The sequence below is a fragment of the Oryctolagus cuniculus genome, chromosome 7, assembly GCF_964237555.1.
Source record: "Oryctolagus cuniculus chromosome 7, mOryCun1.1, whole genome shotgun sequence".
Taxonomy (NCBI): domain Eukaryota; kingdom Metazoa; phylum Chordata; class Mammalia; order Lagomorpha; family Leporidae; genus Oryctolagus; species Oryctolagus cuniculus.
In genome coordinates this window covers 8,009,889-8,032,547 of record NC_091438.1, presented here as the reverse complement: position 1 = coordinate 8,032,547, position 22,659 = coordinate 8,009,889, and the positions used below count along the sequence as shown (strand labels likewise).

At 46.7% G+C, this 22,659-nt stretch overlaps 3 protein-coding genes across 13 annotated transcripts in view; 2 read left to right on the top strand and 1 right to left on the bottom strand.

Moving 5' to 3' along the window:
• TOR1AIP1 (torsin 1A interacting protein 1) overlaps window positions 1-5,205 on the bottom strand; it is a 41,498-nt gene extending 36,293 nt beyond the window's left edge. For 4 of the 6 annotated variants that reach the window (XM_017345538.3, XM_051858262.2, XM_051858264.2 and 1 more), the window contains exon 1: window positions 549-5,204. In XM_017345538.3, coding sequence (XP_017201027.3) covers window positions 549-1,029 — 481 coding nt within the window. In that variant the 5' untranslated portion in view covers window positions 1,030-5,204. Of the gene's footprint in view, window positions 1-548 lie in introns of all 6 variants that reach the window. The other 2 variants (XM_051858263.2, XM_051858266.2) reach the window with 1 other exon arrangement.
• A 139-nt stretch (window positions 5,206-5,344) lies between these two features.
• Window positions 5,345-22,659, top strand: part of TOR1AIP2 (torsin 1A interacting protein 2) — a 36,535-nt gene continuing 19,220 nt past the window's right edge. For 3 of the 6 annotated variants that reach the window (XM_051858257.2, XM_051858256.2, XM_051858251.2), the window contains exon 1: window positions 15,660-15,798. The gene's annotated coding sequence lies outside the window, so the exon portion shown is untranslated. The other 3 variants (XM_051858253.2, XM_051858252.2, XM_051858254.2) reach the window with 3 other exon arrangements.
• On the top strand, window positions 5,408-17,944 carry LOC100008867 (torsin 1A interacting protein 2). Its single transcript, NM_001082132.1, is given in 2 exon segments — window positions 5,408-5,652; window positions 15,427-17,944. A coding segment is annotated over 1 exon segment (396 nt). The 5' UTR covers window positions 5,408-5,652; window positions 15,427-16,056; the 3' UTR covers window positions 16,453-17,944.

Below are 22,659 nucleotides of genomic sequence, written 5' to 3'. Positions count from 1 at the left end.
GCGGGGTCTCCACTCAGCCACCGCACTCTCCCGCGAAGCGCCCCTTCTCCGTCCCCCACCTCCCGTCCCTCCCTCCCCACGCGGATGGAGGAGGGGAACGGACTAGAGCGTTAGATCCGATCCCGACTCCTCGGGGCACGAAAGGAAATGGAAGTGGCTCCGCCAGAACCCATCAGCGGGAACTGAAACGAAAGCGAGCCGGAGGAGCGCCCCGCCCGGGAGGAGACCCCCACGCCCCTGAAGCGATGGCCAGGGACGCGCAGAGCTCGCCGGCCCCGCGCAGGGGGTCCGCACGACCCCCTCGCCCTTCTCCCCGACCCGCGGACCGAGGGGGCCCCAAGGCGCGCGCCCGCCCCGCCGGCCCCTCCGGCCCGGGAGGAGACCCCCACCCCCCTGAAGCGATGGCCAGGGACGCGCAGAGCTCGCCGGCCCCGCGCAGGGGGCCCGCACGACCCCCTCGCCCCGTCTCCCCGACCCGCGGGCCGAGGGGGCCCCATGGCGCGCGCCCGCCCCGCCGGCGGCGGCACCGTTCCCTCCGCCGCGCGCACCTTCAGAGGACTGAGAGTCTCGCAGCCCTCTCCGCGTCGTAATCGGAGACGCCTGGGCCGGGGGCTGCGGGGAATGCTGCTGCTGCTGCAGCTGGCGGGTCGCCCTTCGCGTCTTCATCTCCCCGGCGTCCCGGGGTCGCGGCGGCCTCCGCTGCCGAGACCGGAGGTAGTAGGCGCTTTCTCTCAATTCCTCTTTCCCAGAACCGGGCCGGAACTCTTCTGACGGGACTCGCCTTCCCGCCGGAGACCTTTCTTTGGCCACCCGGGGCTCGAAGTCGCCGTACACTTCTGGCGGCTCTTCGGAAAACCTCACTTCCCGTCGGCCCTGGCGCGACGGAAGCGTTCCGTGCGCAGGCGCGTCACCGCCGCCGCCATTTTGCGGGGCGAGCCGAGGCCGTCCCTCCCGAAGAGGGGCCCTGGGCGTGACGTACAGCCCCCACCCCTCCCGCGCCAGCTCCGCCCGCCGCCCCTCGCCCGCCATGGTTGTTGACGTAGCTCGAGTGGATTGCGAAGATGGCTCTGCGGTCCCGAGAGTCTCCCGCCGGCGGTGGCGATGGCGCCTCTTGGGGGTGGGGGGGTGTCGAGCGGTGGTCGCGGTGGTCAGGGAGGCAGCTGAGAGTCGCCGGGGCCGCCGCCTGCGTCGTCGCTGCTGTGCCGCGAAGCTGCCCCTGGGCCCATGGTGTGTCCTGCGGGCTGTGCTAGAGGCAGTGCCTGGCTGGGTCAGCTGCTCGGAGGGTCACTCCCGCCTCTTGGCTGCAGGCACCAAAGAGGAGGAGAAGGGGGAGGAAGACGTCGCTGTCCTGGGCCGCGAGGGAGGGAGCGGCGGGGCGAAGGAGCCGCGGCCGGGCCGGGCCGACTTGCAAGCGCCAGTGCAAGGGTCCTCGCGCCCCGCCTGCTGCGCACTTTTTCTGGAACCCCTTCCCCCACTTTTTTTTTTTTGATTGACAGCTACCTGGCTGTGCCCCCACGACGGTGAGAGGATCAGATACTTTTTGCCTAGGGCATCTGTTCAGGGCGAGTTTTAGTTTCAAACCCCTAATGAAGAAGGCTACCCAGGGCTAAACGCAAAACACCTGCTGGACAGGTGCGACATGTTGGCGTTCTCGCTGGGTGGGTTTCCGTCGGCGAAGCGTGCTGGTAGCAGACGTGCGCCTGCTCCTGGCTTTGTTAGGGAGGCTGTTGGCGCTGCCTGTGTGCCGTGAGAACCGAACGCCTTCTTAGTAACGTTGCGATCCATTTGATGCTGGGAGTGACTTGTGCACTTGACTGATTTCTGACAAAAATACTGGAAAGTACTGGCACTTGGTGATACCTGGCTTTTATTTATGTGTTAAGTAAGTACTGCTTTCTCTGTGAGGTGGCTTTTGCTTTACTCATTACCACGTAATAATGAAAGCTCTTTTAACAGGTGTACTACAATTATTAAAAGATGTAAATTTTATAGGGTTACTAAGGTTCATATGATGAGCATTAATGCATACATTAAGAGGCTTATTAAAACATGTACCGGTACAGGTGACTACGGACTTCTATATAGGCTTGTAAAACGTAGATTTGGGGGGCCTGTTAAAGAGGAGAGGTTCTGTGTCCTGACCCATCAGAGGTGAGATTCGCAGATTACTGAGTAATCAGTACATCTTACTTTGTCATTAAAACGGGAGGTTTTCCAAGATACGAATGATGAGAACCTCACAGTAACTAACACTAGCCCATGTACTGGCGTAGAATTTTCCCCAGAATAGTCAGATACATCATCCTGGCTCCAACACCGTCCCCCACACCCAGCAAGCTTGCAGACTTTGACCCCTCACTGTGGAGTAAAGCCAAACGCCGGCCAAGTATTCTCCTGTTGGTGCTCTCCAGACCATAAAGGTGACCCAAAGAGGTGACGTTAGGGAGACTGTAGACTCAACCAATATTTTAAAGGTTTTGTCTGGCCCTCAACGCCTTGAGGAAGCCTGAATTCTGGGTGTTAAAAGCAGTTCAGGAGTTTGTAGTGTGGAGAATTCAGTGAATCAACAGAGAAAAGAGAAGAAATGCTTATTACAAAGAATATTTATTAAACTTCTGTGCCAGCAAAGATGAAGACAGTGTGACTCGGAGTGCCTGCCACTGAAGAGTTAAAATTGTATATGTGCAGGTGTAAAAGTTAAGTTTAAGCTTACAGGTTTAAACCTTCCTGGTACAGCTGTGAAAAATAAAACAAAGTAGCACCTTGACAGTAGGGACTCCATTTTGGAGCACTTGAGACTCCACTCTGGGAAAGCCCCCCCCCCCCCCCCCCCCCGAGACTCTGATCTGAAACTGTGATCTCAAATAGTCGGACAATAGCAGTGCACTACATCACCCTTGGCAACGCACAAAAACCCCTAGCATGATTGCTCAAGCTTAAAAAGGTTACACCTGGGTTACCTGAGCTAATAATGAAAATGTGATTTGTCTATGTCTTAAGGTCATAATTGCTGATTGTAAGATATTAGCAACCGCTTAGCAACCGTGTATTCTCTCCACCCTCCCAATTTTGCGGTTTTTGCCTTTATAAACCCTAACCTTTGGTTATTCGGGGCTGCTCTGCTCATGATGATCAGACAGCCCCAGCATGCTGGATAATCAATAAAAACTTCCCTGTGCTGTTTGCATAAGAGACGTGTCTCTTGGTGACGTTTTTCGGGCGGTCAACTCTAACACCACATATTGAGGCAGATACACATCAAATATTACAGTTCAGGCCGGCGCCGCGGCTCACTAGGCTAATCCTCCGCCTTGAGGCACCCGTACACCGGGTTCTAGTCCCGGTCGGGGCGCCAGATTCTGTCCCGGTTGCCCCTCTTCCAGGCCAGCTCTCTGCTGTGGCCCGGGAGTGCAGTGGAGGATGGCCCAAGTGCTTGTGTCCTGCACCCCATGGGAGACCAGGAGAAGCACCTGGCTCCTGGCTTCGGATCAGCGCGGTGCGCAGGCCGCAGCGCGCCAGCCATGGCGGCCATTGGAGGGTGAACCAATGGCAAAGGAAGACCTTTCTCTCTCTCTCTCTCTCACTGTCCATTCTGCCTGTCAAAAAAAAAAAAATTTATAGTTCATGTTGAATGGCATTAGTTCACATAACTAGCTGTTAGGGCTAGGTCTAGAATCCTGTCACAACACTGGAGTTCTAAATAAAGCAGCTGATTTTATATGAGAAGCAGAGAGAAGGAGCTGTGTGAGGGGTCATTCACTCTCCTAGATGCCCACAGGGACCCCGGGGTGGGCAGAGCTGGGAGCCAGGAACTCATCCTGCGTTGCCCACGTGAGTGGCCGGGCCCAGCGACTTCACCATCGCCACTGCTCTCAGGGTAAGCATTGTTAGGAAGACTGGAGTAGGAGGAGATGCAGGAGTCTTAAATGCTAGGCCAGATGCCCCCCCAAAGCTGCTATTTTACTTTATTATTTTATTTTTTGAGATTTAACAAGATGAGAATCAATGACCTCCAGCTGGAGCGGCATGGAGGGGGCTTCCAAGAGAGGAAAACCCCAAAGGACCCCGTGGCTCTGGGGTTTTTAAGTAAACCTTTGAAGGAAAAAAAAAAAAAAAAAAAACTAGACAATCAGATTGGCATTCAGTTACCAGGCGGGGACAAAACCCATCACATACCTGTTTTACAATCCTTTATCCTATCTGGCTTGCTCGTGATAAAAACAAAAGTTTGGAGAAGGGTGAGATAGGTAATTTGTTTTCACGATACAGAGCCACTATTTAAAATGGAACTTACTTTCACATAGTTTCTGTGCAGGAGTTTCTTGTTTGGGTACATATAAACAAGCTATTTAAAGACAAGGTCTCAGTGAACGCATTGTGCATAATACGTTCCTGGTCAGGGAAATAAATAACTAGGGTATAATTAATAGAAATAGGTCCCTTTTGACAAGGCGGTTTTGTTGCGAAGAGTCAGAGCGAGGTTTCCACCGCTGGGACGCTCGGGTGGCCCTCGTGGGCAGGCGAGGCCGGTAGACCTCATCTGCACGGACCCGTCTGCTGCTTCTCCAGCGACACCGGCCGGGAGCTGGGTCGGGCAGGAGCAGCGGGCACTCGGCCGGACGCCTGGGGACGCTGGCCCCGCCGGCTGCGGCTGACCCCGCCGCGCCACAGCGCCAGCGCCAGGTGTTACACAGGGGGAAGTGGACGGAAGACCTAGAGCTGGATACGGCCACTTCCCATTCTTAAAGGCGACAGGCGGGAAAAATGTCAGCAAAGCTATGTAGAGGGGAGCGGAGAGCGATCCACGACTTCTTGCGCGTTGCCTTGAAGCTAGGGACAGGGCTTCTGACGTTGTCCCTAGCCCACTGCGTTCTTGGTAAACTGCTCACAGCCCTCAGTGTCACGGCCGTAATAATCGCTGTTTTCGATCCGCTCTCGCTACGTCATCCCCGCACACATCATTCAATTATGCGATAAGGCGCTCAGGAGCCAAGTGTTAGACGAAGCAGCCCCGACACTGGCTTCCGGGTCGTGTTCGGTGCCTGCCGCCATCCTGCTCCGTGTGTCGGCCTCCTGGGTGGTTCCAGTGTGTGGACTGCTGGTCGGCATCGGGGCAGGTGGTCCGGCGGCCCCTCGGGGCACGGGTGCCATTGGGCGTAAGCTCCCGCTGTCCCGGGGGCCTGGGCGGGGCGCCAGGCGGGGGCGGGGCCCGGGCGGGGCGGGGGCGAGGGGGCGGGGCCTTGGCGGGGCGGGGCCGAGGGAGGGGCGGAGCGGCAGGCGGGCCGGCGGGGGGCGGGGCGGGCCCTGGGCGCCTGGCGGGCGAGGGGAGGGGCGTGGCCTGGGCGGAGCGGGGGCGGGGCCGAGGGCCGCCCGTCCCGGCATTCCGCGGGCGCGGCCAAGCGAGCTCACAGTCACGTGAGCCACGACGCAGGACGTTCTGCCGCGGCGGCAGTGGGGTGCAGCCCGGCGTCTTCGAGCAGACAGAAGCTCCGAGGGGCTCTGCTGGCGCGGACTGACGGCTCTGCAAGTGGGAAACCGCCGGGATCTGTGAGTAGACGGGACGGAAACACCGCTTTTGCGTGTCTTCTCCTCTCGGAAGGGCTTGAGAAACGCTCCCTCCCCACCCCCACCTCCTACCGCGCAGTGAACGAGGTAGGTTGAGGGCATGTTTTTGGTTTTGGAGTTAAAGAAAAACAAGCGAAATAGGATCTGGTGTCTAATAAGCGGGCGAAAGTGGGAGCGAGTTCCTGATTGGAGCCGGAAGAGCGAAGACAGCATTCCTTGAAGGTTCGAAAGCTGAACGTGCAGTGTGACCAGGGTTCGGTGGCGACGCCTCCCTTAACAGCCGTGCCCGCCGGGGCCCAGGCGTTCGTCACTTTAACCCTTGAAACAGCTTTTCAGAGAGCCGTCCTGGAGCTAAATAGACCGGGTCTGGAGCTGTAGCCGGACGCCGCCTTGACCACATTGGTGACTTCTTACTGACTGTCCTGCTGGCGGTAGTGTTTAATACCTCTTCGTCCCTCGAGGGAGTAGTGCCTGTTAACTCCTTTATTTTAAAGATTTATTTACTTGAAGGAGTTACACAGAGAGAAGGAGAGGCAGAGAGAGAGAGAGACAGACAAACAGACACAGAGAGACAGAGACAGAGAGAGAGGTCTTCCATCCGCTGGTTCACTCCCCAGTGGCCGCAACGGCCGGAGCTGGGCTGATCCAAAGCCAGGAGCCAGGAGCTTCTTCCTGGTCTCCCATGCGGGTGCAGGGGCCCAAGAACGTGGGTCATCTTCCACTGCTTTCCCAGGCCATAGCAGAGAGCTGGATCGGAAGTGGAGCAGCCGGGACTCGAACCGGCGGCGGCCAGACAGGATGTCGGCACCGCAGGCGGCGGCTTCAGCCCGCTCGGCACAGCGCCTGCCCCTTGCCTGTTAAACTTCATACTGTGTACACAGCTCCAGAAATGAGTTACCTTCCTCTGATTAAATAAACTAGCCGTGTTTTACCTGTCCGCAGGTTTTACATTTCTCAATTTTAGGTCTATGTGAGGGCGCCTTTCCTTGTCCTTATTTTTAAAAAACGAAGGCCGGCTGTGGCAGTCAGCCATATTTATCAGTTTTGTCTTTTTAAGCACATGATTAATCTATTAATGGTCCAGGGACACTTATTTACCGAAAAAGGAACTTTAGGGTAGAGAACTTCAAGGTTCTTGGAAGCCCTTGGGATTAGAACAGTTGGAAACACTAAGGTTCGCTATGAAAGCGTTAAGAGAGAACTTCTGCAGTGATGTTAACTATGCGGAATGCAGAGTCCGCAACTTGGTTATCGGTGTTGCTGCAGGTGTATTGTGCAACCTTGCGTGACTCATTTTACTTAGTTTCTGTCCCGATGTACAGATAATACTGGCCGGACAACTTCAATAATTAACGAGGTAACCAGAATTCAGCGAATAGAAGCTTGTTAGGTATTTTAATAGTGCATTGTGTCTTGGATGCAGTTCATTTTTGCTTAAACCCCGTTACACCCACATTTCTTTGAGGTGCAGCTTGAATTTTCTGAAGGATGCCTTGCTCAGGACGCCTCGTCTGCCCGGAGGTTATGCTCCAAGCCAGCCCTGAAAGCAGACTTGGAGATTCTACAGTCTCCACGAATTTTTTTCTTTTTAAAGATTTTATTTGTTTACTTCAAGGCAGAGTTACAGAGAGAGAAATAGAGAGAGAAAGAGAGAGTTAGAATTCAGTCGCTCTTCCATCTGCTGGTTTCCTCCCCAAATGGATGCACCGGCCAGTGCTGGGCCGATCTGAAGCCAGTTCTACGCGGGTGCAGGGGCCCAAGTGTGTGGGCCCTCCTCTGCTGCTTTCCCAGGCCATCAGCAGGGAGCTGGATCAGAAGAGGAGCAGCTGGAACTCGAATTGGTGCCCATGGGATACCAGCTGCAGGCAGCGGCCCCTCCAAAGAATTTAAATTTACTATGCCACAGAACCAGCCCCTCCAAGAAATTTTAAAATTTGGCTTTTTAAAAAATTTTTGCATCTAAAATTCTGTCAAAGTTTCACATTATTTCCATATTTTATGAATTGCTGATTAAAGTGTCCCACAAGAGATAATTCAACGCGGTAGTTATAGTTTATCATAGATTTTACACAGCAGATCAATATTTGGGAATAAGGAGGTCTCTGGCATTGTGAACGTGGACTTCACAGTCAGCTTGGTTCTGGCAGTGTGACTCAGCAGTTCACTTTGTCACCGTGAGCACGTTTACTCCCTAGTTAAGTGGAAATTCATTGGGTCATTTGGAATACTAAGTGGAATATTTAAGGATGCAGTCATTGGAAACATTATTGATTGGGTTTTCCTCCTCACTAATATTAAAGGAGTTGGCACATGATTTTGGTAATCAAAATAGAAAGGACAAAAATTCACCAAAATTCCAAACAAATCAAGATGTTTTTCCTGTTTCTCTCTGTCCCTTGACCATGATACCTAAAAAGTTGAATTTAAATCATTAGTTTGTTAATCATACGAATCGGCCTGTCCGGTTCTTTATTCTGACCAGTTGGTGGAGCAGCAGCAGAACTTTTCCACTTGCTTTCCCCATTCCAGAAAGTAAAAACTCTAGCTGTGTTTTTCTTTAGTAGTTGGAGTGATAATGGTGAACTATTTGAAAACTTACTTCGTGCCCCCATAGCAAGTGTTGTACATTATCTGGCTTAACTCTCACACTGTCTCTCCATAGCAAGTGTTGTACATTATCTGGCTGAACGCTCACACTGTCTCTTTTGTCTAGATGGTGTTAATCCATTTGTGGTTAAGAAAACAGAGGCACAGAATGAGTTCATCGTGTCAGAAGCAGGACAGTCTCATTTGGGCCTAGGCAGTCTGATTTTAGCTGTTTGAATTCTGTATTTGTAGACTGACTATTTGAATGTTGAGTCACATATGTGCACAGAAATTGATCCTGGAGGATGACTTTCAACTTCTATAAAAGTAATAGTATTTGTACTTTATAACTACTTTGAAAATAATAAAAATAGGGAAGTATGTAGTGTGTTAAGAGATGAAGCCATTCATTTGTAGTCTTTTTACTTAAAATAGTAAAAATATGATTTTTTTTTTTTTTGACAGGCAGAGTTAGACAGTGAGAGAGAGAGACAGAAAGGTCTTCCTTCGGTTGGATCACCCTCCAAATGGCTGCTATGGCCGGCGCGTTGCACCTAGCTGAAGCCAGGAGCCAGGTGCTTCTCCTGGTCTCCCATGCGGGTGCAGGGCCCAAGCACTTGGGCCATCCTCCATTGCCTTCCTGGGCCACAGCAGAGAGCTGGCCTGGAAGAGGAGCAACTGGGACAGAATCCGGCGCCCCAACAGGGACTAGAACCCAGGGTGCCGGCCCTGCAGGTGGAGGATTAGCCTAGTGAGCCGTGGTGCCGACCGAAAAATATGATTTATAGACAAGGGGAGTTATTAGGACTAAATTTTCCTTTGTTTAACTGGACATAATTTAAACTAGGGTTTATAATGAGGGTAGACTAACTTTGCTTTAAAGTGATGCCCCTTAAACATGGTAGTGAGCACCGGAATCCTCTGACAAATTGTTAAAACACAAATTCCTGCAGGAGACACAAGGATTCTGGTCTGTGGGTCCTGGGGTGGGGCCCAAGAATTTGTAGTTCTAACAAGTTCCCAAGTGGTATTAATGATTCCTCGCTAGTTAGTTTAGTAAGGAAACAATTATGAGGGTGCTTCAAAAACCTGATTGAAGGAGTTCCCAAAGACCAAGTTGGGACAGTTTGAGCAACAAAATGAATAGTGAAGTATAGGATTTTAACCCATAAAAAGAAAGAAGTCCCCACTGCGATAGCTGAGTAAGCAGAGGAGAAGGAACTCTTCTTAGAAGAATCCCAATCAGTAAACATAGAAGGAAGGAGGAAAATGGAAAAGTCACCATTAGGCAAATAGCACCATAGTGATTATTGTCCAAAAAATCCACCTGTGGTGCTAGTGGGTGGAAGTTTGAGAAAACCAGCTTATTTACATGGTCTGATTTTCTCCCCTGAGGCAATTATTAACTTGGAAAGGGAAATACTGAGTGGTCAATAGAGACACCACATTGATCAACTGATCACTGTTAACATCACCGGTAGAAGATTTATGCAAACAAAACATCATTTCTGTGGTTTTTGTTATTCTTGCTCAAAATACATAACCTCTTTGTAATCATAATACAATGTTGTACAAAGCCAAACTGAGGGACATTCTACGAAATGACCAGTATTAAAAAATGTCAAGGTCCCAAAGACAAGTAAAGGCTGAGAACTGTCAAGATTGGAGACTAAGAACAGTAATGACTAAACGCAGTGTGGGGTCCTGGGTTGGGAGGAGGTAGGAAGAGGGCTAAGTAGGGACAGAAGAGTTTGTGTACTCAGGGTTTAGTAACAACTACTCCAGGCATCTAGTCTGTAAAAAACAATTCCCTAAGGAGTAATGGCATTGCTTTTTGTTCCTAGTTTAGTACTTTTTCAAGCTTTCTTTCAAAAATCTGGAATAAATCACCAGTTAGTGGGAATTGAGTGTGAGAATAGTAATGCCAGGCTGTGGTACAGAGGAATGGGTAAGACATAGATGCATAGTTTTGAACACAGACACAAATAGCTAGTAAAAATATAGGAATTTGAATTGTGGACTTTTGGTCCTTTAGGATGGCTTAGATGGAAATGTACCCATATATTTCTAAGCTATTCTCCTTATGGTCTTTCTCTCCCACCCACCCACTGCCAGGAAAGTATGCTAAAACACAGATACACACACACACCTGTTTTGCTTGTCAATTCCTGGCATGAGAGAGAACATTCTACAGCTGTTTTCTGGATCCTGTTTTTCATTTGACCTATGTTCGTAAGTGGGAACACTGTGTGTGCTTCATAGTACTGAGTGAAGATGGCTATGCCTTGTCTTCTCAGTGTTTTCAAGACTGCCAAATCAAACGGAGTTCTCACAAAAAATTGAAGATTTATTCAGGTGTACTTTTCTATTTTCAACAAAAAATTTAGATTATGGGAATTAAAAAAGAAGATTCTGTTTTTATATTCTGTAATCTCCTATAATCCAAATTCAAAATTAGCTAGAAAATATAAATCTATTTTAAGATTTCACTGTATGTTTGACTTATTGGAGAATTGCATACAAAAGAGACCTTTAGGATCACTGAATAGCCTTAAGATATGATACCTGATGGAAGAAAATATTTAAAACGGGTATTCAAGATGGTTGAAAGCATTTGTAGTTTTTCTGTGTACCTAGGTTTCGTTTTATATGTCCTGTGAGTTGTTTGAAGCTGAAGTCCAAGGGCTATATTGCCTAGAAAACTCGCCACAATCCTGACCCAATCTGAAACTATCCTACCACTAAAAAGGAGGGAATTTTTGTCTCTCAAAGGCAGATCTGAGTTTGCTTAATAGCAAAGAAGGAAGTAGGATCAGAATATTTTGGGAAGGTAGTTATTTAGTATTTATAAAGCTGCCAAGGTTATTTGATGTTAAATTTCAGTAGATTAACTAGAACTGCGTTTTCTATTTTTATATTAAAGTGCCATTTTCTTTTCTACATTTTCGCCTAATGAAGTTTCAGAATACATTAGTTCTTACAAACAAAAGCCCGATTCGTGTTTTGTTTTTGTGCATTATTTTGGGGGTAGTGCAGCTCTTTGAACTTTGTGATCTTTTGCCCACTGTTTTTGTTCACAAGGTTTGTTTGAAAATATATATATATATATATTTTTTTTTTTTGACAGGCAGAGTGGACAGTGAGAGAGAGAGAGAAAGAAAGGTCTTCCTTTGCCGTTGGTTCACCTTCCAGTGGCCGCCGCGGCCAGTGCGCTGCAGCTGGCGCACCACTTGATCCGAAGGCAGGAGCCAGGTGCTTCTCCTGGTCTCCCATGGGGTGCAGGGCCCAAGCACTTGAGCCATCCTCCACTGCACTCCCTGGCCACAGCAGAGAGCTGGCCTGGAAGAGGGGCAACCGGGACAGAATCCGGCGCCCCGACCGGGACTAGAACCCGGTGTGCCGGCGCTGCAAGGCGGAGGATTAGCCTAGTGAGCCACGGCGCCTGCCGAAAACATAGGTATTCTAACACCTTTGGGCTTTCTAAATTTCCTCTGATCTCCATAAGCAATCTTTTTTTTTTTTTTTTAATTCATCTAAAAGCTGTTAGACTCCACCCAAAACATAGTTCCATTCTTGATTTGATGGACATCTTAAAGTCCTAAAAGATTTGCTTTGTAGCCATAATACTTGGCATCAGTCCCAGCATGTGGTGGTTTCCTCAATAACTTAAACAATCATATTTAATATCAGTAGAGTAATGGAAGTTCTCGAGGTATTTTCAGCATGTGAGAATGGATATGGGCAGAGAAATGGGCCAGACCTTGAAATTTAGTCTAATTGCGAATCGTACCTTAAATCAACTGCTTGTGATGCCAGTGGAGTTGAGGAAGGACGTCAGTTCAGGACAGCTAAATCTTTTCCAGCCTTCAACAAGCTTTTTATCTTATTGGAAGTTCTGATGGGCACATTTACATGTCTGATTCATGAAAATGAGAATTAAATTTTCACTAGAGTGCAAATTTTTTGGATAGCTTTCAAAGGAGATTGGAGGGGAGGGAGTGGTGCTAGGAATACAAGTTGCCTTTGATAATAAAATGATTAGGAACTGTTAATGCCTAATGGTTCTGAACCATTTCAGATTCCTTTGGGAGTCCAACGAAATATGAACATCTTTCTAGAAGAAATTTACATTTAAAAATTTTTATGTGCAATTTTGAGGGATTTAAGACTGAAACTTATTCTGGATCTTTTTGTGTGGAAGTGGAAAATTTATGTAGGGTGATTTCCCTCATCTCCACTTGAGTATATACATGGAAGAGTGTCTTGTAGCTTTGCAAACAGCTCATGAAAAGACTTTATGAAGATTAGCTGTCACTGCTTTAGAAAAGGCATTATTTTATATGGCAGTTGGGAGTACAGTTTCTGAAACCAGTTTGTCTGGGTTCAGATCTGGTTTCTCTGCAGCTGCCTATATGATGTTGGTCAGGTTACTTAACTTTATTTCATTAACCACAAAATGAGGATCATAATCCCTCATTGGATTATTGTAAGGGTTAATTGAGGTAATATATATAAAGTGTTCAGAACAAAAGTGGGGTAACAGGGTTACTGTGTAGTGCTGACCACGGACCGCGTGAGGTTGTCGGGCTGCCTCTGCCTGGAGGGACAGTGCATTTTTCTCATTTCTGAAGTGCTGTGTGAAGTAGCAGCCTCCCTGCACACAGATTCCTGCCTTTGTGGAGTATGCCATGCCGGCATTAAACCTTTTCCACTTTTCTTTGAAGAGAAGATTGCTTAGAACTTCGTGAGAAACAAAGATCAATATCTCTCTGTAGGGTTCCTCTTTATCTCAGTCATGTCACCTGCTTCGCCTCTGAGCAGAGAAACTGGTTTTTGTCTTTCTGTATCCCATTGCGAGTTTCACTTTCCATTATACGCTTTTTTTTTTTCCCAAATGGAGATGTGGTTATTAGGAGTTAGATATAGTGAAGATTCTTCTGGCTCCACCTGAGGAAAAATTATGATTATCTTTGAGACTCACCGAATGTCTCCTCCATCCATCCCTGTCCCTCCCATCAGATGTAGCAATTATCCTGAGTTTTGTACTTATTTTTTCCTGATTTTCTTTATTGCATATTTATCCTTTTAAAAAAAAGATTTATTTATTTGAAAAGCGGAGTTACAGAGTCGGGGAGAGGCAGAGAGAGATACATCTTACATCTACCGGCTCAGTTCCCAAATGGCTGGGGCTGGGCCAGGCTAAAACCAGGAGCCTGGAACTTCATCTGGGTCTCCTGTGTGGGTGCAGGGGCCCAAGCACTTCGGCCATCTTCCTGAGTTGAAGGGCCGGGGGAAAGGCAGTTAGTTTGGCTGAAGTATATGGACTGTGGAGTTCCCTTGATTGAGGAATACTTGCAGTTCGGGTGCTGGCTTGATGTTGGGGGGTTGGGGGTAGAGTTATTCTGAGCACTTGGAGCCTTAGGGCTTTCTCTAGACGCCGGCAGTAGAGGTGTGGAATCCTGGGGGAGAGATGATTTTGCCCAGAGTATGTGGAGTCCTTGTTGTCAAGCCTAATTTTTGCCACTGTGGTAGATATGAAATAGTATCTTGCTGGGTTTTAGTTTCATTTTCCTCTTTTCACCCTGGAAATTAAAAACTCAATGTCTTTTTAATGTCAGACTCAGTCATAACTTTCGCACTATGTTAAAACGCTTCATGTCTGTGAGTTTTATTAGTCATCTGTATCATGACAAGACACCCAAGGTTGAATTTCAGGGATGAAAGCACCTGGTGCTGCTTTGTCAACACACCTCAGGGGAATCGATCATTCCTAAGCTGTCACCACCAAATATAAAGTGGAAGAATCAGAAGCCACCGCCCTGTCCACTCCGCCCCAGGAGCTGAGTTGGTCGTCCTCACCCGTATGTTGTTAACGAATCTCAAAAAGCTCATCTAGGCTGACTCTAGTTCATCTTTCAGGTTCCTATCAAAATATGAGTCCTGTAACGTAGCACCGTCAGAGGCTCTTCAGTTGCTGTTTTAAATTCTGAGAATCACAGCTCCTCCTGACAGTCTGTAAGGAAAAGGCTTTGATTGAAACAACCATGGCTATAACGCCTCCTTTTCAAGCCAGATCTGTATATGGTTATTCTGTTCCTGTTTTTGTTTTTTAAGATTTATTTATTTATTTGAAAGGCAGAGTTACAGTGAGAGAGGGAGAGACAGAGAGGCCTTCCATCTGCTGGTTCACTCTCCAGATGGCCACAACAGCCAGGGAAAAGCCAGGAGCCAGGCTTCATTCAGGTTTCCAGTGTGGGTGGCAGGAACCCAAGCACTTGGGTCATCTTCCCCTGCTTTCCCAGGCACATTAGCAGGGAAGTGAAGCAGCTGGGGCTTGAGCTGGACACCCATATGGGATGGCAGCATTGCAGGCGGCAGTTTTACCCACAGCACCGGCCCCAGTATTTATGCAGTTTTAACACCACACTTTGCATGGCCATCCCTTTACTCTCACAAGATTGAGCTTCATTCAGAATATATGGAAACGCTGGAGACAGAGGGAGTATATATTGTACTTTGATGATCTGTGACCCTCCTTAGGTTATTCCCTATATCCTGTTATTCCACATTGTTTACGGGTTACAGTTAGTGTCTTGAGGCTGTACAAGGGTAATGATAGCATCTGCAAATTCCAGCTGATTGGCTGTGCAGTTTTCAAAAACAACTTGGGACTAATCCTTAGGGCTATGCCTTTCTGCTTACTCAAAATGACCATATGCATAAACCTGTAAAAATAACTGCAATGAGATGTTCCCCGGTTAGTTTCTTTACAGGCTTCAAAAGGATTTCATCCAACTTCTGGTGATTATCTAACATTTTTGTAAGCTTTTCCATGGACAAATTCAAGTCTATTATGGCAAGGCTGTCATCAGTCATGTGTCCCACACATTATGGGAATACCATATATGGCACCCATTTCACAGAGGAGATACACAAAAAATGCAGCAATTCCAAGCTTTTACTAATATATAAGCATAATTAGACTTTATTATTCCTAAAGTGCAAAAGGAGTAGAAAAAGGAAACACAGCACCCCTCCAAAAAGTAACTGGTGCTATTGTCAATCATAAATGATCCAAAACCCTTCTCATGCCCATATGAGCATAAGAATAACTCCCACGAAACAAATTAGTTTGAACCCGCATTAAATTGACGAGGGAAAACCCTTGAGACAGTTCTTATCCACAGTGACCCAAGTAGTTTTCACATGCATGTTTCTGATGATGTGAGCAACTGCCAAGCCCATATGAGTCGTCTGAAGTTTTATCATTTACAGGTGTGTGACGCATTCCCAGACCCTGCAACCAACTCGGCATCAGCTCCTTCTCAGACTGGGCCCGGGTTAAGGTCCTCCCAAGACAAACTCCACTGGATCCACGCTCAAGAGGACTCTGCCAGGTCTTCCTGACCCCCTTACATCTCTGTAAAGTGCCAAGGCCTTAAGACTTGGGTACGTTTACAACAGCAAGAGTACCGGTGCTGACAACAGACCCATTGGATCAGTCAGCTCTGCTGTTTCACCAAGCAGACAGAACCTTATCTACAGTGAGCCAAGTGCCTCAGTGCGATACCACCAGCCTCGGCTAGAACCCTGTTGTTTCTTGAGAAGCTGGGATTTGAAGGAGCTATTCTGAGATCTGGGCTGCTAGTAAGTGACTGATAACTTTATAGACTGGATTGATCCCTGAGGTCAGAGACTGCGTTACAATTGAGTGAAACATAGACTACAAAATCTTGAAGCATTTTATCAGGGTGCAAGCCAGATTTAACCCTCTCCAAGTAAAGTTGGTTGAACTGAGAGATCACTAAAGCAAACCTGTAATAGGACTGGTCACTTGGGTATCTGTCTTTGTCATATTTGCCTCTTGCTGTTACATTGCTACTTGTGCTGTCTTTGTAGGTCCAGATGTTCTCAGATAATTCGCATTGCCCTGATTGCGGACAGCAGTGGTTCCCTAGTCTAGAACTAGGCCACTGGTTGTACCAAACTGAGCTTGTTGAAAATGAGTGTTACCAAGTGTTCTTAGACCGCATCAACAGGGCTGATTATTGCCCCGAGTGTTACCCTGATAATCCTGCTAATAGAAGCCTTGTTCTTCCGTGGTCTTTCCCCCTTGAGTGGGCTCCACAAAACCTCACCAGGTGGACCTTTGAAAAAGCTTGTCACCCATTTCTTCTGGGTCCTCCGCTGGTTAGGAAAAGGATCCATGACTCCAGAATTGCTGGTTTTAACCCTGCTTTACAGTTGATCTTGACCAGAACCGACAAAACTTTAAACAAAAAACTTGGTCAAAGCAAGTAATTTCTGTGACAGTCAAGATCATGGAGACTCTAGAGTCTCCACAAATATGGAAAAATAACTTTTTTAAATCTGACCCAGGTTCTCAGTACTTTGGGGAACTGCACCAGCTGTTGGATCTGCTTCCGTGGCCCACATACATTTTGTTCAGCATGAATTTAGGCAGTATTCCAGCCAGACTGTTCATCTAGAACCAGAATAATCTATTTCCTCTATCAGTGATATATTGGAACTAGCTTGTCCCACCCAAAAATTTCCACAGCCTAATCACTGACGTATGGCAAGAGAGTCTTAGAGAAGAACCTGTACTACGTACTTTATAATGGTATTTCTAGTAATAACTTTTGTAGGGACACATCCTCATTGTAGCTGGATTCTACATTGTTCTGAAAATCTTAGTAAGAAACTACATTGTTCTAAGTTTTATCTCTTACATGTTGATCATTGGCTATATATCTATAATTTATTCATATATAAACATTTATTCATCATTGGCTCTGTTTGGCCCGTCCTTATTGTGGCTCTGACCATACTGATAATTGGTCACCTTCAGAGAAGTTACATTGTGTTGGGTAAAACCTCCATAAGTTACTCAAAACCTTGTAGAAATGCCACACTAACTAATGTAGACTAATGTCTGCACTAACTTGGCTCCACAAAAATTCTATCCTGTCTTTGTGGGTGCCTAACTTGCTGTGTCCCCTACCCTGGAAATGGAAGACTACTGTTACTGATCAGCTATGTGACAAAGAGAACTATCAAACCTGATTCCTTAAAAATTATGAGCAGTCTGCGGGAGTCTGCCTTCTTAGAAGTTAAGAAAATCTTGCTGGACGTTGGTGACATTGGCCTTCACATGTTCATGTGAACATGAACTTGGAACAATGAGTTGAAGTTAAGCAGTTGAGACAGAGTTGCTGAAAACATCTCAGAGGCCACTGGACAATTTTGAAATCGCATTTAAGATGCTGGGTAATCCAGGGCTTAAGTAGCGGGTCCACAGTGTTGCCGAGGCTTCCCCTCTGGGATCTTTGTTTGCTTTTTGTCCTCATGGATATTTCCTCAGTGATGACCATATGGCTTGTTGCTGCACCAGGCATTTCCAAAGGGTGGAAGTAAGGAGCAGAGGCTTTGTCCTTTCAAGTCATCTTTCAGTTGGGAATAAAATCTGTCTCAACAGTCTCTAGCACGTTGCTTCTTCCATCTCATCAGAAGGTACTGGTCTGGTTCACAGGGGAGCCTGGGAAAGCTGGCAAAGGGGTGCTGGGGCTTGGCATTGCCTGGGTGGGGCTCTTCCAGGAGGGAATAGTGGGGAATGAATGGCTGTTGGCATGCAACAAGTCATACTTGCAATATGTTGTAAAAGCTAAAGTTACCTGTTAGTCTGTCTAAAGAATGTAACCCAGAGATCCACCCTGTACCTGCCTTATGTCTGTCATCCTGGAGGTTCTCTTCTGTTACGTTGCTGAATAAACTGTGTGGACTGCTGAACCGACTGAAGACGAGTTAGTTTATCATTAACCCTTAATTAAGAACTCCTTCGCTATCTAAAGGCTCTTCCTAAAAAAAGTGAAAATTTACTTTAAGATAGAGCTTTTGAGGATGGTGGGACTGTTTTTTTCATTGGTTAGAGAATGCTCATGCTCCAAGGACACATATTAAGAAACACTCCACAAATAGTACCTTAGGAAATTCTCACACCACCACTTTATGGACCAGACTTTGAGAAACTGTAGCAGCATGTCCATAGTGTATTTATCTTGAAAGGATGGGAGCTGAGCACTCCTACTGCATGCTAGTGCTACAGGTTCTCTGTCCCTAGTCCAAAATCCGAAATGCTCCAGAATCTGAAAATTGAGTGTCAGGTTTTGAATTTTAGGTTTTTGGTCAAGGGTGCTTGTCTGAAAGTCTGTACAAATACTCTGAAATCTGAAAAACCGAAACCTGAAATACTTCTGGTCCCACACAGCTCAGATAAGGAGGACTCAGCCTGTACTTGCTGTACTTTGCTCTACTGGTACAGACCATTTAATCAAGATATTCTAGACCTCCTCACAAGCTATGTAGACTATGGGCAATAGAAAGGCATACATATTAACCTTAAGGTTAAAGTTATTTTGCCTTCAAATGTGAATAATATCACATACCTGTATAGTCAGCGCTCAGAAATCAGCATTATGTGGTGGAGCTCATAAAATTGAGCAAAGGAGAAAACTTAGAAAGTATTTGTAGTTTTTCAGCTTAGGTCTTTTAGGTACAACTTCATGTGGTTTAAAATGTTACAGATTATTCCAGAATATCCCATAGTTAGTATGAGTAGTGAATTTTGTTAAAATGTAAGTATGTTGATAAAATTAGTTCTAATGACACATGATCTGGAGAGGGACCTGAGTTAAGGAAGGAAGGCCCGACAAGCAGGTGGGCAGAAACAAGTCCATGGCTTCCCGAGATGCAGCTGGCGGTCTGCATGGCTCAGTGACGTGATTCTGCCCCTTTCGTCTTTCCAGTCTCCTGTGGCAGTACCTGGTCTCCTGGACTTTTCAAATGCTTTATACAAAAGTAAAAGTACAGCCTTGTAGCTAGCTGGGTTCTAATTCTGTCCTGATTTGGACTCTTTTTAAGATATATTTATTTATTTGAAAGCATTACAGAGAGAGGGAGAGACAGAGATCTTCCATCTGCTGGTTCACTCCCCAAATGACCACGTTGACCAGGGGTGGGCCGGGCCAAAGTCAGGAGCCAGGAGCTTTATCCAGGTCTCCCACATGTGTGGCAGGGACCCAAACACTTGTCATCTGCTGCTGCTTTTCCCAGGCCATTAGCAGAGGGCTGGATCAGAAGTGGAGCTGCTGTGACTCAAACTGGGGCCCGTATGGGATGCTGGTGCTGCAGGTGATGGCTTTGCTCACTTCACCACAACGCTGCCCCACTGCTAAGCTTTTAAGTTTTTTATTTTATTCATTTGAAAAGCAGAGAGAGAGCTCCTCCATCTATTGGTTCACCCTCCAAATGCTCACAATATCTTGGACTGGGTCTTCCTGAAGCCAGGAACTCAATTCAGGTCTCCCATGTGGGTGGCAGGGACCCAACTACTTGAGCCATTGCCTGCTGCCTGCCTCCCAAGGTGCACGCTAGCAGGAAACTGGAATTAGGAGTGGAGCCAGGGCTCAAACCTAGGCACTCTGCTATGGGATATGGGCATCTCAAGCAGTAGTCTTAACTCCCAGACCAAACACCTGCCCCTTAGCTGTTGAAACTTCTAATTTCCCTTTCTCCCTTTTTGACAAATACAAAGATTGGTGCCTCCTGGTACCTGCTCCTTCCCTGCTCCTCAGGTATCGTCCAGGCCTCCATGTTCTCTTCTTCTGTTCCTGGGTCCCCCTGGCAACACTGGAGGCTTGCGGATGGAGTGGAGAATAAGTAAGGTTCCACTGTGCTCTCAGCCACAGGTCTGCTCTTGCAGGCTGCTTTTCCTTGTCCTGTCTCCTCCCAGCTGATTGTAGCAAAACTGGGAGGCTGTGGTTGAGGTCGTATTCATTGAACTCCGGAGAGCTGTCATCACAGGTCTTTCCTTTGATACTTTTCCTACAGAGGCTAGTTTATTACTCATTTGAAAAATCAGTGCACCAAACATACAGAAAGTACACAAAGTAGCAAAACAGTTGTGTACCCAATCTCAAATATATTACCATTTTGCCACCTTAGTTTTTTTTTTGAGAAACTTCTGTAGTTGACACTCAGTTTTGCAGAAGCAAGTGCTGAAAGGAAGTTGATTTGTATGTTTTCCATTTATGTGTTTGTGATTTTTTGTTTTTAAAGATGTATTTATTTGAAAGGCAAAGTTACAGAGAGGCAGAGGCACAGAGAAAGAGAAAGAGGTCTTCCATCTGCTGGTTCACTCTCCAGATGGCCGCAACGGCTGGAGCTGCGCTGATCCGAAGGCAGGAGCCAGGAGCTTCTTCCGGGTCTCCCAGGCATGTGCAGGGGCCCAAGGACTCGGGCCATCTTCTACTGCTTTCCCAGGCCACAGCAGAGAGCTGGATCGGAAGTGGAGCAGCTGAGACTCGAACCGGTGGCCATATGGGATGCCGACACAGCAGGCAGCAGCTTTACCCACTGCGCCACAGCACGGCCCCCTGTGTTTGTGTTTAAATCATATACAGTAATGTAAACAATAAACAGAGCCAGAAAAATGCCTGAATAAAAATTCATTAGTATCAAGTTTATATATAAACAAACTACACATCAATTTTTAGTTACCCTTACAGCACTTCACTTTGTGTTTTGGAGTCTTCTAACTTGGTTGTGTGACTGCAGGACAAAGGTTTTTTAAAGCATGTGCCATTGTGTAGTGAGATGAAGCAGTGGGGTACATCTTAAAAGTGCAGGGCGGCCAAAGTTGGGAAGGACACAGGGAGACAAATTTGTGACCCTTTGTTTTGTAGAAAAGTCTCAGGAAATAAAAATTAAAGACGGCATCCCAGCCTACCCTCCAGTGCATTCCCCATTGATGGAGAATGAAACTTTACAACTTGAACCTGTTTCAGGCCCTGATGCACAGTTAAAGCAAGGCGATCAATTTCTGTTGGAGATTTTAGGGTTACCGGAAAGTGGAGGTGACTGTTGGTGATGAGGCTGAATTTCATTTAAGTTGGAAAACGAACCATCATCACTTCTACCTATGGGGCAAATCAGCATTTCACAATTGAACTTGTAAGGGATTCACCAAAAGCTGATGACTTTGGTGCCGAATGAATTACATAGGTTTTCATCAGTTTCTTGTTGCAGACTAGCAAAGTTACCTTTTTTGGACATGCTTATGGAATGTTCCTTCCTATAGCTACAGAAAATCTCCAGCAATCCCATTTCATCTGCCTCTTGTTACCCAGTCTGGAGGTTCTTAATACATCTGATTTGGACCGCATGCAGTTCAGAAGGGTCACCACCTCTGAACCAGAGGCCTCCACATCTCCCAGAGACCCTCCCATGTCGCTGTTGGTGAGAATGTGTCAAGAACCTCCCTCCCTGTAACTCAACCTTTAATATAAATAAAAATTTTAAAAACTCTCAGTGTTTGTTACACTTCTTCCTTGCAGCTGTGAGTGAATACCTTTTCCACTATGAACATGACAAAGGGGCTGAATGAAGGCACGGGATGGGTGTGTGACAGGCAAAGTGTCTATGAAGTATGTATAAGATTTATGATTATGTGTGATGGTTCCTTTGTAGATTTTACTTGCAACCCAGTCACTAAGGAATGCATTATTAAAATTATATTTCTATAATTCATTTATTAGAGAGCACTACACTGGTTCACTCAAATTCCTGCAATGCCTTGGGCTGGGCCAGGGCCAAAGCCTGGGAGCCAGGAATGTAATCTGGATCTCCCATGTGAGTGACAAGAACCCAGTTACTGAGTCATCCCTACTGCCTCCTGGGGTCTGCATTAGCAGGAAGCTGGAGTCAAGAGCCAGAGCCGGGGGATCAAGTCCAGGCACTGTGATGTGACAGGGGCGTCTTAACCACTGGGCTAACTGCCCACTTACAAATAATAAAATTTTGAAGGGATTCAGTTCTGTTTGTTTCAAATAAAGTTTTTGATAATTGTACAGGTTTTTATATGATCACAAATGGACCCATGGCTTCAATAAAGACATGAAAAAATTTTGTTACTGAGAAAGATTTTCTCATACTGTTTTCAAAGTTGTACTCCTTCCCTCAGTAATCGCTGGTTTTCTAACACCATAGATCGTAATCACTTGCTGATTCTAGAACTTCCTATAAATAGAATCATTTGACAGTCTTCTGTGTGTGGTTTATTTCAGTCTTTTTTTTTTTCATTCATTTTATGGCATGTATTGGTATTTGACTCATTTTGTTGCTTTATTTGAGTTACTCTGTAGTATTATGTTTCTTGAATTTTATGTAAACGCTGTAATTCTGCTACAACTTTTGAGATAATCAGTTCATTTTAAATATAAGATTATGCCACAGTTTTAAAGATAAATATGCCTGAGAGACAAAGCTCTTTTTTTTTTTTATTTTTTATTTTTTGACAGGCAGAGTGGACAGTGAGAGAGAGACAGAGAGAAAGGTCTTCCTATTTGCCGTTGGTTCACCCTCCAAATGGCCGCCATGGCTGGCGCGCTGCAGCCAGCGCACCATGCTGATCCGACGGCAGGAGCCAGGTGTTTCTCCTGGTCTCCCATG